The sequence below is a fragment of the Parasteatoda tepidariorum genome, chromosome 6 (genome assembly GCF_982258835.1).
Source record: "Parasteatoda tepidariorum strain Cologne lab strain chromosome 6, Ptep-v5.0, whole genome shotgun sequence".
Taxonomy (NCBI): domain Eukaryota; kingdom Metazoa; phylum Arthropoda; class Arachnida; order Araneae; family Theridiidae; genus Parasteatoda; species Parasteatoda tepidariorum.
Window position 1 is genome coordinate 75,029,680 of NC_141760.1, and position 17,393 is coordinate 75,047,072.

Sequence of the window (17,393 nt, forward strand, 5' to 3'; positions counted from 1 at the left end):
TGGGCGATAAAGGATACTCGTCAAGCAACCCTCTCCAAGTTTCATCTTTGTTCCTCACCCCAACTCCGATTTTGACAATTGAAGATTGATTGAGGATTAGGACTGCACACACACAGAGGGGGACTTGGGTTTGTGACGAGATAGCTGGAACATGATACCTCATGTCAATGAGAAGAGAGACCTACCTAGAAGCGAAATCAGTATATTCTTAGTAGTGGGGGGGGGGGGTAATAATTGAGGCAATTACTAATCACAGTAAAAAGGGGCAGTAAAGAGAGATAAAATCTTCCTCATTCACTCCACTGTGTACCAGCAAGATTTGATTAATTATTAAACTATAACACCTGTTCAGAGCAACAAATAAACAAGAAGTCCCTACTGAAGAGACCACCTATCGAATTCTTATCTTCTAAACTGAAAATTTCTTTCTAGTTGGTGAAACATTTCTTAAAAATAAATTGATTTTTTTTTCATTTCAGTACCTCTTTTTCATGCAATTAGGCGAGGACTGGAAACAACAAATATTCATTTAAACGAGGAAGTTTAACATTAGTGTCATATAAAATTATTTGGTTTCTTTAATTTTTTTTCATATAAGCGGGTTATTCGATTATCTGATGTGCTATGAATTAAGTAGGGATGACTCTGTATATGTGTGTATATAGTTTTTGGATGATTTATTTTTCATTGGTTTCAATAGCTAAAAAAACTAACTATTCCATTTAATCATCAAATTTTCCCATAAAAATCAATCAAATTTTGTTAACAAAAATAATCTTTCAATACTCATTTTCAACCCTTAAAACAGGGAGAAAATATTTTCAAACTGTAAAATATAGTTCCAATAGCTTAATTCGAAAGTTAAAAGCCAGTAATATTCTTTATTCTTTTTGAAAACTTCACCTTATCTTCGGGACTAATTAAACGATTCAAAAATTAAAGGACATAATGGTTAAAAAAATATTTATTTAAAAATAATTGCAGGCAATATGAGATTAAGTGCTTTCTTCATAGTTTTTTTTTTAAATGAGAGGTACATAAAGTTTTCACAATAATTTAAGAAATGTTATCTTAGACGACAAAATCTAAAATTTTTGAAAAAAAATTTGTATATTTACGAAAACTTTATGGAAATTTTCGCTATTGTCATTTAAGGAAGCATAGTTTTTGAAATGGGAAAAATGTGAATGCCTTACAAATTAAAATATGATTAAAATTGGAAATATTAAGTTATAAAAATTATAAATAAATAAATATTTCACACGCAGTAATCTTTAAATAAACGACTTTTATAATTGAGTGTAATTTTTTTTTAAATTTATTTTTTTCTGAAGATGTGATGAAACACTCAAAAAGGTAGTCCCCCATATTTTGAAGGGTACTCTCACAATATCCGAGAGAAAAAACACATAATTAAAAAATATATTTCTAGAAAATAGGAGATTGTGTAAAAATTTAACTAAGCATACCTTTAATACTAGAGTTTCTGAATGACAGATGCTAATAAAAAATAAAAAACAGTCGAACTCCGTTAAAATGAACTGTCTGAGGATCCTAGTGATAAGTTCACTATAAACGATGGTTCACTATTTTCAATTTCTGAAAAATTATTTTTAGCACATAATGGAAATAGTGATTACGATAGCACATAATTGTTTCAATAAAGTTTTAATTGATTAATTAAATTAAGAATAAAAAGTAAAATGATTGAACTGTCTGAGGATCCTAGTGATAAGTTCACTATAAACGATGGTTCACTATTTTCAATTTCTGAAAAATTATTTTTAGCACATAATGGAAATAATGATTATGATAGCACATAATTGCTTCAATAAAGTTTTAATTGATTAATTGAATTAAGAATAAAAAGTAAAATGATTAATTTCTAAATCCTACGGAAGAAATTAGTGATTTCTGACGCACTACGATTCGATGTGAAGCACAGTTCAACAATTTCCGTATCAACAATTAATACAGAATCCAGTGTTTTTTGATCTCCATTTTCTGTTGTAAGAAAATCTCATTCCTGAGATAAATTGGTGAAATTTCTTGCTCTTCATCAACATTAAAAATTTGACACTGCTTAAAGAAATGCCTCCACTTAAAATCATAAATGAAAAAAAAAGGAAGGAAAAAAAAAAGGCTGAAAAATTCACTATAAATGAATTACCCATTTTTATCTGTCCACTATAAGCGTATAAAATAACGGTAGTTGAATGAAATAAGAAGGACCACTAAAAAGCTAATTACAATCGAGTGTTCACTATATTACAGGTTCATTATAGTGGAGTTGCTTTGTATAAAAAATATTCACTGAAAATATAGCACATTACAACTGTTATTTCAACATGATCGCTATTATTTCAATCAAGGAATGTGTAGTGATACAATGAATAAGCGAAAATGTATATTGCCCTAAGTAACTGGTTTTAATTATTGAATTTTCAAGAATTGAGTACCAATAGTAACGTAAGGTTTCTAAGATTAAGACGACATTTTAAGGTATGAATTTATTATTTTCTAATCAGCAAATAAACATAGTAAACGTAAAATTTCTCAATAAACGTAACTTTTTTCGATGGATTTAGATTTTCGGTCATTAATTTGAAAATTTTAGTCGCATGCGTTGGCCCTTTAATATTAATTTTAGTTTTTGTATATTTCGTTATACCAGGGGAAAGTTTTTAGCGCATCAATAAGTTTTTGTCCACATTTTTAAAATTTGCAAATTCAAAGATTTGTTAATTCAATTACTTTGCACTATTTTTTAGTCATATAGTTTAAATCCTATATAGTTTAAATTTCTATTTGTAAAATTTCACAATAACTGATGGAACTTCCATTTTAGCGAAATTGATGTAGTAAGCAAATACTTAAATTAGTTGCTAAAGTAGCGATTTTTTAAAAAATAAACAGCATTGAAAATAGCAATAAACTGAATTTTTTTCTTGTAAGTAGGAAGAGTACTTTTTGGAAGGTAGTAGTGATCAATGTTATTCCCGCATGTATGCTATACAAAAATAAAGGACTAACTTTTAAGAATAAATGAATTTAAGGAAATTGAATTTAAGGTTGAACGAAATTTGTATTTGAATTTTCTTTATCGATACTAGAAATAAATAAAAATATCTTCCACTCTGCCCTTTTTTTATACAATACATCATATAAAAAACAGCGTTTTTAAAAAATATGCCGTAATCGTTATATATTGAGCTTTCACTGTACGCTTTTGATTCACTTTCTAGCTAATTCAATAGTGAGCTAATTTTCAAAATCCCGCTAATGGTTTAAATATATATTGCTTTTAGGTATAATAAAACGGGCATAAAATAAGTTGAACTCAAATTTCATATTCGGAAAAAAATTAACTTTAAAAATGGACAGGACATTTTTCTTTACTTTGATAGGTAAGACAATTGATGATTCACAATTCTTGATTGAGAAAGGTATGTATTTTACAATCCTTTGTCCATGAACCCATCTTTACAACTTTTGACTAAAAAAGATGATTTGAGTCAGTCTGGGAGGTTATTACTAAATACATTTTTCTCATTTATGATGCAGGAAACAGCCTTTTGTACTTTTAATATGAATGGAAAGTGTCTTTGGCCTTAGGTATGATAAGAGGTGTGACAATAACAATGTGGCGAAGTATGTTATCTCAAACAATCAGCGTTCCTGCTCCTTCGTCACACGAATTCTCCCCCTCTTCAGTGGGGGTAATCCTTAATCCATCTTCAACTGTCAAAATCGGAGAAGGAAAATCGGAGGGGTGAAGAACTAAGATGAAGCCTGGAGAGGGGTGCTGGAGGATTATCCTTTATCGCCTCTTATTTGCAAATTATTTATAACAAGCTGATTATAATGCTGATTAGTAGAGGAAAGCACGTGCTTTTTTGAAAGTTATAATCTTAAAATTTCAAAAATTTATTCTTGATTTAAGTATAAATTATTTAATTTCAGACAATTTATCAAAAATGAAATAAAATAATTCTATATTTATAATATAAATGGTGTTTTAAAAATCATACATTTCCATGAATTATAACTTAATGTTAGTTATTCATTTTAGTTTGCTGTTATTTAATTAAATTTATGTTATGTTATTAATGTTTAGTTATAAATTATTATTAATTTATTAAAAACATTGCGTAATGTTTCTTAAATATAAGTTCTCAAAGGTTTTAATGTTGGTTTCAATTTTTCCTTGGTTTACATTTATGCGCATTTTAATTTTTCTTAGTTATGATACTCAACTTATACCAGTTTTTTCATTATTTCCATTGTAACTTAATGATGTTAATGTTAAGTTCTCCTAATTGTAGTTATTTAGTTTAATTTACGTACAATGCAAATTTTTATTAATTATAGTGATTATTTTTCAAAATTTTGTAAAAAAATTTTTGGAAAATTTTCAATTTTTTAAATGTCTAAAGTTTTTATTTTTTTGATGTCATGTCATTTAAACTTATTTTTTAATCTCTATCATCTATATTTATTTATTCGTTAATTTACAATTATACTACAGTTTCATTAAAAATATATTTTGTGAATATTTGGATTATTTTTGATTTTTTAATATTTTTCAATCATGGCTATGCGTGGAAATTTAATTGTAGCATAACTCTTATACGAATAATTTCGTAATCTCTTCTTAAAAAAGTAAATGTTAGGGAAATCTGTTTTTAACGGTTAACAAAATGTATAAATAATTATCAAAAATGCACATGGAAATTGAGAAAAAAAGTTATATATTCATTTATTTAAATCGAAAGCTTTATCTCCTTACAGGAAGGGTTTATAAAATGAAAAATTATGCTCGGGCTTTCAATAGTTGCGCAATATATACATCACAGTATCTGTCATGCCCTGCGAAAAATTTTATTCATTGCAAATTTTTCCTGCTGAAAGGCAGAAAATTTTGTATTTGCTGTTATTGTATTTGTTTATTATGCTACATACATACATACATACATACCTTACCTTTGAAAAAATTTAGTCAATAAATAATTGTGTCAGTAAGTACAGTCAGTATTTTTACAATATAAGGCATATTTTAACGAACTCTTAATCTTTAAAAATGACTTTTCATTTCAAATCTTAAAGATAATAATTAATGTATTATAAAAACTAATAGAACCTAGTTTCTTTATTATATTAATTTTTTTCGTCGCTATTAGGGTATAATATAATCTTTTACTAACAAAAACCTACTTTTTGTATTAATTAAATTTTCTTTCCTATTGCTATAAATGCTATAATTATATATTAATTAATATATATTAATGTTGTAATTTAAAATAATATTTTAATGTTATAATTTAAAGCTGAAAAATAAATCTTTATTTATTATTTTCTAAAAAAAACAATCACTGCTTTTGTCCAGCAAGTGCCAATGCAATAGCCAAGGTGTATACAATCGCCGATGTCGACAGAATAATTTCGTCAACAAAACTTTATGTTAATAAAATATACAAAATAGAATATTGCTTAAAATTAAATTTCTGTATTCTTAGTTTGCATATATTTCTGGTTTTACACACTAAAGTTAATTATAATTTTGAAAATTTTAATTTTTTACGTAATAGATTTATCAATAGGGTGAGATGAACACGTGCGAATATATATATAATATATATTATCAAAATAAAAAAAGAAGAAAAATTATATAAAGAAATTTTGATTGTAGATATTTCTAATTTCCGTTGAAAAAAACCCTCAGATATTTTATTTTGATTTTTTTCATTGCCATTATTGATAGTAAAGTCGTACCTCAATTTTCACTAGCATACTACTAGCATTGCAATTTTTAGTTATACATAGGGCTGACGATTCTAAGGTTGGTCAGTAATCTCTTAATTTATTCCTTTCCTTGTGCGTCAGACATAGTTTAATGCATTTTTCGTCAGTATACCTGGTGTAGTAATTATTTTTGTCTGACTCTATTACTTTCTACATTTAGTCATGTAAATTTGATATGCATTTTCCTCACATTTTAATTTTCAAACTTCGCAGTTAACTTTGATTTTTTGTTAGTCAATGAAAATCCGAAGAAAATGATATTTTTTGAAAATTTCTCTATAATAATTCTTATTTCTCGGTCTTTGTTATTTTTCAAACATTTTTAAACTGAATGGTACTTTTTGTTCATTTTTGGGATTAATTTTGTAACCCGTAATTCTTAATAATAAAATAAGTCTGCATGAAAACTCTGTAATAGTTTTAAGGAGTACAACAAATTTTTCAGATTTATTTCTTGTTTAATTGTAAATATTTTTTTAAAACTTCATTTTCATAGGATTTTAACTTTTACATTGTTTATGTTAATGATATTTTTGTAAATTGTTTTCTCTATATTTTTTTAGAATAATTTAAAGTCATTAAATATATTTCATTCAATTTATACTTGAAATTTTTTAAATATTTTGAAAGTATATAACATAATTTCCCAATATCATTAGGTTTTAAAAAATTTTCATTAGTCTTTTTCGTTATCTAGCTATCCAATTTTGTTTCGAATAGCTATAATTCGAAAAATAATATTACATTGTTAAGTTAAAAAAAAATAATAATAACCATGTATAACATACAATATACTTTAATATACAATACACTCTAATATACAATAAATGTTAGGTTATAATTTTAGAATTGTTTAGATTATAATTCGTTAAATACGAAACATATTTAAATATGGCACGCTGGAAGATATATATACATATATTTTAATTTGGGTAAATATATATATATTTCCTTTTATGTAAACTTAATTTTTAATTTAAACTAAATCAGAGAAACCAGATGACTTGTTAAAATTAATATGTTAATTCAATATGTTTCTGAGGAGCGAAAAACCATTTCATCTCATTATGATTAGAATGCATTTATAAAATGTCTTGCTCACCATTAACAAATTTAAAGGAGTAAAATTACAAAATTAATTAAATGTTAATGCACTTTTTTCTTTTTAATTTGTTTTCGATTGATAAATCATTTTTTGTAAACTAATTTTTTGCTGTGAATGTAATAGTTAAATCATAGTCATAAACAAAATAAATAATTTAAATAAATACAATTAGTTAATTACAATATAAATAATGCAGCTAATTTAAAAATATTAGATCGGACGAAGTTTATGACTTTGCATTCAGAACATACCCTATAGCAGGGGTGGCGAACCTTTATACACCAACGTGCCATCTTTTCTAAAAAATTGCTTAATGAAATCACAGACGTGCCGTCAAATAATTTTGACTTCATGATTATTGGGAAAATAATAATACTAAATACTATCAACTCAAACTTTATTTACATTGAAAAGAAAATACATTTTGCAATGTCTTAGTTATACGCGTAATTCAACTTAAAGTAGCATCAGTGGGACTTCTGTTATTGCAAATTAAATGACAAATAACTTATATGAGGTTGTAAAATATTAGTTCAAGCAGAACTGTTGATTTTTTTGCTAGTTATTTATTGTTAGCTTGTTTTTTATGGTTATTAATTGTTCTTTTAGCATTAATTGTTTATATATTTATTAATAATTGTTTATTATTTTGTTTGTTTTTTGTGAATTTTTATTTAATTGTTACATATGCTTCATAGTGTGTGACATTTGTGTAATAACAATTCAGAGTGCAATAACAATTGTGATCGGTGGCGTGCGCAAAATATTGTGTCGCGTGCCATAAATGGCACGCGTGCCATTGGTTCGCCATCCCTGCCCTATAGGATAACCCTATAGCCTCTGTAACTCTGTGGGGGAAACATTTTGAGCGTGTTAGGTGGGTCATCTTGACCATCATTTAGTAGCAGGTGTCCCTTTGTAGCACTCCTTACAATGCCTTTTGTTCATTTTGGGGGGAATAAGTTTGTGACGAACCGTACCCGTCATCAAACTATCTTCTACCTTATGGGGGTGGTCGTCAATTCGCAGGTATTGTTCTGAGAAATTTTTATTTAAATTAACTCATTTCTGAGAAAATAAGAGATATTCTTGAGGAGACTGAAACACAAGTGATTGAATTTCCCTCCTTACATTGAATTCCTTTAACAGATTAACAGTTTTAAGAATGAGACAATCGCTTCTCTTTAATTTTTTTTAGATGTGTTGTAAAACTCAAACACTTTTAAAAAAGAAAGTTTTCTCTTCTATATGAGTTTTTTATAATTTCTTCAATTTACTACTGGTTCTCATTTAACACTTTCTCTAGCTCATCTCAACTTTTGACCGCACTCTTGCCGAAACTTCTGAGAACATATTTTAAACGCTATAGCGACCCATATTTTCATGGTCAAAAATCTAAATAGAATTTAAAAAATGTGAGGTTATTTAAAGAAAGTTAACTTTGTGTTAGATTTCACAACTTAACTATTTTTTTGCGCTAATTAATCAACTTAGTCAAAGTCAGAGTACAAGACCCTTAAGTTATCATGCGTGAAAATCTGACAATTGCATAAAAAATATTTAGAATGCTTTTTTTTCATGTTCGCTGCATGAAACCTGGTACATTTTTAATTATGTTTCGTTTTTATTATGCATGTTTCATCAAATATTGCTAAATTAAGCTAAATTGTTTGAATGATATAGTTGCTAGGGTAAAATTTTCGGAATTGTATTGTTTATATGAATCATTTGAAGCCTATAGTATTATCCACAAAGTCATTTTTGAGGCGAAAATGGAATGCGCCAATAAAAGAAGAAAATTGGAAGAGAATAAAAAAAAATAAATGAAAATTTGACTTTGCCGTAAGCAGTTTCAAAATTTCACATTATTTTTCCATAAAATTCTCGTTTTTAGTGCAAAGAAAAAAAATGAAGAAAACTAAAATAAATTTCAAAATTAAAAATGAATTTAAATTACTTTAAAGATATTACTAAAAATTTTTAGTCTCCTTATTATCTGATATTATCGATATAAGGTTAGATATAGAAAAAAACTTTAAGGCAGGAAAAAGTAATAAAATAGAATATATGTGTACCTGGTAGACAGTACTTCTTCAGGGAACACACTGTCTACAAACACACATGAGCCTTTCTGTTGTCAGTGTAAAAACCAAAACTGCCACTGCCCCTATCCATATAAGCTATCTTTGAAAATTACAAATTACATTTCTAATTACATTAAAAAAAAAGATCATTTTCAATAAGATGGAGAATAATATCAAATCAAAAGTGTTATAAGATTTTATTTGCAAAAAATTATTTCTCTTAAACGCAAATATTAATGTTTTAGATGAACTTTTAGATAGTGCATTTGAAGACTTTTTTTGAAGCTTTATATCATTTATAAATTGCTTCAATGAAACAATCCGTAACTCACTTTTATTTTTACACAAATATTCAATGCTTCTTAATTGAATTCTAATAATAACTGTTTTTTTTTAGGTATTTGAATGAAATATTTAAATTTCAAAGAATTGTGACAAAATTCTGCTATGCTTTTTGAGCCTTATAGAACTTTTCTTTTCGTATAATTAGCCTCAAAGACATATCATTCTTGTAAAGATTAATTGTCATTGATAAGAGCTTCAAAGTATATAATACCCTGAATGATTTCTTATAGTTTGTATGTTGCATGGAAAGAATTGTGTGTGTGTGTGGGGGGGGGGGTTATGACTTGGAACAAGTGACAATAGTTATGATTCACTGTCCAGGTTTGACCAATGGGAGATATCTATCTATTGTTGCAGCAAAAGTACAAAACTGTTACTTTAAAATTGTAATATTCATTTCGGCGTTGAACTGTGAGTTCGGGACTTAGTTTCTTAATAGTTATATTAGTAGAAAAGTATAGTTACTTCGTTATAGTCTTGAAGCTTGGTGTAGTGAATTTTCTGTCAAGATTTTGTGGAAAAGTCTTAGGATCATTAAAGATGTCTCTGCTCAAGGATATTAAGTAAGTTCTTCTTTATTTCTTACTGGTTTATTTATTGATTAATTAAGGCTTTTCATTCTTCTATCTCCATTTTATTTAATACGCTCTAATTAGAAAAAAAAATGTGGCTTACAGTTATGGTTCATCTGTGTCTGAATATAAGTTTTAGTATTTGAAATTTCTTAGTATTTGTAATTAGTATTTGAAATTGCTGGATTTATTAAAAAATAAACTAGGAAAGTAAATTTGACTTAATGTAATTTTAATTTAATGTAAGATTTAATTGATTAAATAATTTGTTTTTGAACTGTACTCCTGAAAGTGGTTTTGAACTGTAATATTTTAATTAATGTTAATTAAAATTCATTTTAGAAAATATTTATTTTGTGGTATAAGGAATTATTTGATTTTTCATTAAAATGTCCGAAATGTCCTCTTTTGTAATACTTTTTTTACCGAAGTAAATATAATAGAAGGTATTAAATTATTTGTTTTTGTACTCCTGAAAGTGTTTTTTAGTTAAACTTAATTAAATTTATTAATTATATGGATTTCATCATTTATAGTATTTGTTAATACATTTTATTCTGTGGTCGCAGGAATCTGTTGCTTTTGCAAAGAGCCCCCAGAAATAACTCTAAATATCTCAGCTTTTCCTTGCTGGCATTTTTAATACCTTTTCTTGCAAAGCAAATGTGATATAATGTAATTTTAATTATATTTAAAGTTTAGTTGATTAGGTTATTTATTTTTGACCTAAGAAACAGCTTTTTTAAAAATTTTATTTAACTAAGTTGATTGCTGAAATGGATTTCATTATTTAAAGTATATTCATTTAAAGTAATTCATTTTATAAAATATTTTATTCTGTGGTATCAGGAATCAGTTCATTCTGTATTAACTGATTCTGGTATGAGAAATTAGGTGATTTTTCATTAAAACGTCCGAAATTATATCTCATTTCTTTTCTCTTTTGTAATATTTTTTTTTTACCACAGTAAATATAATAGAGTGTATTAAATTATTTGTTTTTGTTCTCCTGAAACTGGTTTTTAGTTAAACTTAATTAAATTTATTGATGATATGGATTTCGTTACTTAAAATATTGTTATTAAAATTTCGTCATAGTCAATAGTAGGCAGTGCTGTTGTAGTTGCAATGCGCGCATTGGCCGTTACTTTTTATTTGTTTTAGTATTTATTCGTTCAAAGTTGCCATTTTGAATTCCTTAAATTAATAAATTCTGAATTAGTTTTGTTAATTTAAATGTGTGGTAATGTTAAAATTTTGTCAAATATATTTTTTGTGAATAAACTTTCTTCATTTTATTTGCGAAAATGGATATTAAAAAAGCGATTACTTTTCGCACTTTTACCTTTAAAAAATTGAGTTTCTTTACATTTGAAAAACTAATGGGTTAAATACATATAGATTTTTTTTTTACACATTAATTTAATCTTTTGTGAAAAAAATTAATACTTCATCAGAGACATTAGAATATAAAGAGAGATTTAATCCCATTAATCTTGAATTCAGCTGCTTATAAATAGAATATTTTGATCTAATTATTTCAGAAAATATTAATTTACGTCAAATTTAATTAGATAATTTGTAATTGATAACGACAAAATATTATAATATGCTATTTGATTTTTCATAAATAAAGTTTTCAATATTAGTTATTTTTCAAAATTCAGTTAAAATGCAAAGAATCATACATGTGAAAAAGAGGGGTAAAATATGTACTCTGATTTACTGATATATCGCGTACTCTAAGAATAGCACCAAACATGTCCTTAGGCTGTGAAATACTGTAGTGAAGGAGAAGGTTTTCTTCTTCACGGATGGGTTTTACTGAATTTGTTACGATATTATCGTTTGTCGATATTTATTGTGCCCATATATTTTTTGATATTCATCGTGTGTTTATATTTATCAATATTTAGCTTAAGTTAAAATTTTTTGCATTTACTATATATCGTGAGAATATCTCGCTATAAATTTAAATTATCGACGGCTCACGAGATATCGATACATCGAACTATTAGCTCCGAATTGGTTTGTGAATAATAAGTGAGTCCTAAATTTAAAGATGTATCGTACACAGTAAGGATTAACTTAACGGAAGAAAAAGATATTTTTTACAGGAAAAAAACACTGTTTAAGAAACTGTTTCTGTTTTTCTCCGTTATCTGCTCACTGTAAAAAATTCCCGTTATTTTTTGCAGACTTTATCTATATTTGCAAAGCAGTTTTTCTTACCGTATAATCACTCTTTCTTTTTCAAGTCATTTTACTATAAAGTATAGAAAGTAGTAGAGAAGTATCGAAAAATACTTGCTCTTATTTTTCAGTAAATATTTAATGATAATGACATCGTATAAATTAAACTGCGATCTGATTTTATTTTTAAATTAATAGTTTAACTATATATTTCCTTAATATATAATTTTTCGGAAGTTAAGTTACCATACATTTTTATTCTGGTAGACCTCTATAGTTTAAACTTTTTTACACTTACGTGTTATTTCAATAACTTTTTTAAGATAAAAACAGTTTAAGATTTCCCTCATACTGGGACGCTAGAGCTCCGGTAGTACAGAGGATCCATTGCTATGTCCCAGGTTCGAATCCCATCTTCGAGTCAATAGGTCGTACGAATGCAGCTCTCAGCATGCGCTGACCGCAATGCAGACATCATAGAAGTTTCTGTTGAAATAGTGGAATTTTCAGAAATAACAGTACTTATCTGATGAAAACACAGACGCCTGTTTTTTTGAAAAAAAAAACTGTTTTTTTTTTCAGTAAAATATACAATTAATTTTAAGCCATTATTAACCATATCACCACTCCTTAACAATACTTAGTTTGTCACACTAAAAGTATACTGAAGTTACTATGATAATACTGAAAAAAAGTTCAATATAACTGTTTTCCTTTATTTGAAAAATATCGTCAATTGTTAGAACGCAGGATGTTTATAAACTCCCAAAACCTAAAATTACGCAAGGTATGATCTTAGGAAGTTACCTGGTGTGAACAAAACAAAAGAAAAACTTTTATACTAATGCATTTTTGTTTCAAATTTCCGCAAAAAAAAAAATAACTTAAAGAATAATTTTATAACTTTAGAAGTGTTTGATCATATAATTTCTCAAACATATAAATGAAGTTCAGAGCTTTTTCAGAGGTTTGAAGGGCAGAAACTATATTGCAAATGCAAAATAATGTTTTTGAATACAACATCCTATGCCGAAAAATATAGCAATAGATTTATATTTTTGTTAGTTACTCAGTTATTTTGGTTAGTATATACTATAATTATGCAAAATTTTGTAAGCCAAACTGAAATATTTATGGAAATTTGGTCATTTTTATAAAAAGTTTATTTCTTTGTCTTAGGTGCTTTGCTAAATTTAGAGAAATATTAAGTTACATTGGACTAAAATTTGTGGAAGACACCTGATCATTTTGGGTTTTATTTTAGAAAGTACAAAAGCTACATAGAAAACTGCTTGATACTTTCTATGTTTTAAAGACGTTTAACTGAGACTTGAATATAAATTAGTTGCCAAATGCGATTCATCTCAAAACTATGAAGAAAAAATGTAAAAATTTTCCAGCGCATGTGCAGTAAAATTTTTTTTATTATTACACATATGTCGTGCAGTATTAAAGAATTTTTCTCAAATTTTAAAGCATACATTTTGCAATTAATTTTAAATTTCTCTAAATATTCTGATTAATTTTATTGAATTTTTTTCATTGAAGTTATCGAAAAACAACGTAAGACAAGAAATATATATTTTTTTCTTATAAAATCATTAATTCTTAGTTATAATTATTTAGCTTAATTTTATAAAAATTACTATATCTCCATAAATATTTAAGCTAGGCTTACTAAAATTTGTGCTACCATTGCATAAAAGTACCAAAATAATACAAATTTATTGTTACATTGTTTGGTTTAGGGCGTTCAAAAGCATTTTTTCCCGCTTGTAATTCATTGTCAGACCCTCAAATCTTAAAAAGGTCTTAAGTTTATTGATATGTATGAAAAATTGTATGATCTAAACACTTCTAAAGTTATAAAACAATTCGTTATGTATTTTCAGAGAAATTTGAAAAAATGTAGTTGTATAAAAGTGTTTCCATATTTTTGTCTACTACCTGTATCATTACACTTGTATTTATTAAATTTTCCTCATGCAAAATAAATTGTAAATGCTGTGAATGATAAAACTTAAAAAATAAGTTCTCAATTTAGTTTACGTTGGAAAAATATGTATGACTCATTGTTCAGTTTTTTAAATTATCTTTAAAACCCCAAATTTCTCGCTAATAAGTTGAAAAAAATTATATCCATTTAACTAAGCTTATAAACAGCAAATATTCCATAATCTGTACACTGTAAGAGATTTCAGATCAAATTACAGTATAAAGTACTGCCACTCAGGGTGCTGATACTTTTTACACTGATAAATACCGTAAAATCACTTTAATTAAATAAATATTACTGTAAAATTTTAAGTACAATTTTTTATGGTAAAATTGGATTGAACTGAGGATGCACGCACAGACGATGTACTTTATATCGTAATTCAATTAAAAATTTTTTACAATGTAACATCCATTGTGTGCTTTATTTCTATGAACTACCATGTGCTAACTTATTTCTGTGAATTTTCTCACTTTCATACTTGCAATATGGGCGAATAGTTTTTGGAGTCATCAGATGACAAGTTATATCAGGTTATAAGCGAAACAAGATACCACTTAAGCTGTTTAAGCTTAAGTTTAATGATCTAAAAGTCTTACTTCAAATGCCCATTATTATTTAAGTAAAATTTTTAAGAAAAGAATTCTTAAAACTAATTTATTTCGTTAATTTTTTCGAATAATGCAGTTTTTGAGCCACTCCATGTATGTGATTTTTTCTCTGATGGATTCAAGAAAACTGTCATGTAAAATTAACCAAGTGGATACTAGAAATGCTGCGTACTTTGTAAAAAATTCTGAAATGAATTACGGTAAAAATTACTGGCACCCTTAGTGCATCATCTTCAAAATCCATTTTACTGCAAAATATGCCACGTTTTCTTGTTTTCAGTGGCGCTATACACGGGGAGTCTTCGCTAGTCTGGGATAGAGCTCACTGCTTCTTGGACATGGTTCCAACGCCTTACCAAACCAACAGACTATTTCACCTCTAATAAAATTTTATCTATTAGTTTATAGAATCACTTTAAGTTAACAGAATTATTTATTTAATTACGGTGATTTAGTGATTTTACAGTAAATATTATTGCAAAATTTGCAGTATATAAATATTGTCCCGAAATATTTTACTGTGAAACGCACCAGCACTCTGAGTGCCAGTACTTTTTACCGCTATTAGTTTCGAAATTTTTTACGGCGTAATTTAATGACACCATTGCTGATACATTGCTTTTTTTATGAAGTGTTTTGATTTAATTGTTTATATTTTTTTTCAGAATCTCTGCACCTGTTAGACCCTTTCATCAGATAAAGAGGAAAGCGGTTGAAGATATTGCTACTAAAAACAGCAAGAGTATGAAGAGAGATCCCGAAGCAGAGAAACTTCAGCAAACTCCCAGGTGCCGATTTTTTCCAAAGTGCCGCATGGGTCAAAAGTGCCACTTCCAGCATCCAACCTGCAGGTATAATGCCGCATGCAGAAATCTGAAATGCATCTACCGACACATTGGTCCCAGAAAAATAGAGCTCTTCGAGAACAAGGAGAACGAGCAACCCAACAGTTTCCGATTGCTGCTCGAGAAATTAGAAAAGCAAAAGCCTAATCCATACAAATGGGTAAAACCTAAAGATATTGGTGCAAAAAAAGATGTACCATAGACCCAGAAAATTGGGGGGTTAAATAGGTATTTTAAAGAAAGCGATTTTAATTAACAAATCAAATCCCGTATCTATGTTTGCACGCGATGATAGAAGAGTATCCGGTCTCTGCAATGAATGAGGGAAATGTTATTTGAGTAATGTTGTATGAATTAGATTGAAGAATATATAAAAGCAGATGTGTATAGTAAGTTAGTTTCTTTTTTAATGATTTCAATAAATTTTTTATTTCTTATTTTTTTTGCACTGTGGTTATTTAAAAATTTATTCTGTTTCTGATTTATTGCTTTATTCAAATTTTTTTTCCTATTGCAAGATTTGATACTGCATTATTTATTCATTTTTCGAGAAAAGAGTTTATTAGCTACTCTTTCCTAGCGCGAGATTAACATTCTTGCCACATTTAAACACACAGATTATTCAGTCTAGTGAATTTTGGCTTAGGATATATTATATTTATTCAGAACTGAAATAATAATAAATTTCCCGAGCCTTACATAGAATTTTGTTACTTATTTTAGCACTCATCAAATTAAAAAATGTCCCATAAGCAACAGTGTTATAAGTTTAAATCTGACATTTATTTAATGCTATATATTATTCCTATAAAAACACGTAATTTAAGGATAGTGTTTATTTTATCTGAATTAAAATAGAAGAATTTTTTAATGTTCCATATTCATTGAGAAATCAATCAATGAGAAATCAATCAATATTTGTTGTTATTTAACAATGAATAAAATCTCAGTTTCATAATAATCCAAATCTCTTTAAGTTACTTGTTTCAAAAGTATACAAATTCCTTATCCAATTCACACCAAACTCTAGTGAAGGAAATTTGAGTAGTGGAAGTTGGAATTTCAATTTTTTCAGGTGTTACTTCAAGGAAAAAAAAATTCCATGATTTGAGCTTTTATGTTTTTTAATTTTTCTAAAAAAAAGTATTAAAACGCCGCAATTAATATATTAATATAATATTTTTTTGTAAGGAATAATGGAAGCAAATTTTGAAATATTAATATTGCGAAAAAAACTTTAACATTTTTATAAAATTTAACACAAAACTGACTATAAATGTTTCTGAAATGTGCTGTTTGTAAATTTTGAATGCAGCATTAAGCGTTCAGTACTTTAGATACATTTTGAATTTCAACAAGCATACAAACTGTAAAAAAGTTAGATGTTTCACACAGCTACGGAGAGAAATTCACAGGAAATTCATGGGATAATAACTCACATAAAACTCATCAAATTTAAGAAATTCTATTTGCGATTAGAAGGTTACTTTATAATGAATCGAAAACTGAATGCATTTTTTGATAAACATTTATTTGTATGGGGCTATAGAAAAAAGGAAAAGAAAAAAAAACATTACTGTTAAACTTGTTTACGGAAAAATTTGGCAAACACAAAGAACTTAATCAACTTTTATGATTTTATCAAGAATAAAAACTTGTGAAATTTTCAGTTATAACGACTTTTACATACATTTGAAAGAAGTCAATTTAAGTAAGAAAAAAATTGTACACAATCAGTTGAACAATTTTGTTATTATATTGAAAACAAAAAGAAACCTTATTTCAACCCCTTCTATTTTAAAGCTTATTTTCCAATTATTCATGGTATGACATTCACCAT

The 17,393-nt window shown here is 27.0% G+C and overlaps 1 protein-coding gene across 1 annotated transcript; it reads left to right on the top strand.

Annotated features, from left to right (window-relative positions):
• The first annotated feature begins 9,597 nt into the window (after positions 1 to 9,597).
• LOC147808139 (uncharacterized) lies at positions 9,598 to 15,974 on the top strand. The gene is made up of 2 exons (XM_087166641.1): positions 9,598 to 9,899; positions 15,374 to 15,974. Exons 1-2 carry the CDS (start codon positions 9,877 to 9,879, stop codon positions 15,753 to 15,755), a joined length of 405 nt encoding a protein of 134 aa, XP_087022767.1. The 5' UTR covers positions 9,598 to 9,876; the 3' UTR covers positions 15,756 to 15,974.
• The last annotated feature ends 1,419 nt before the right edge of the window (positions 15,975 to 17,393 follow it).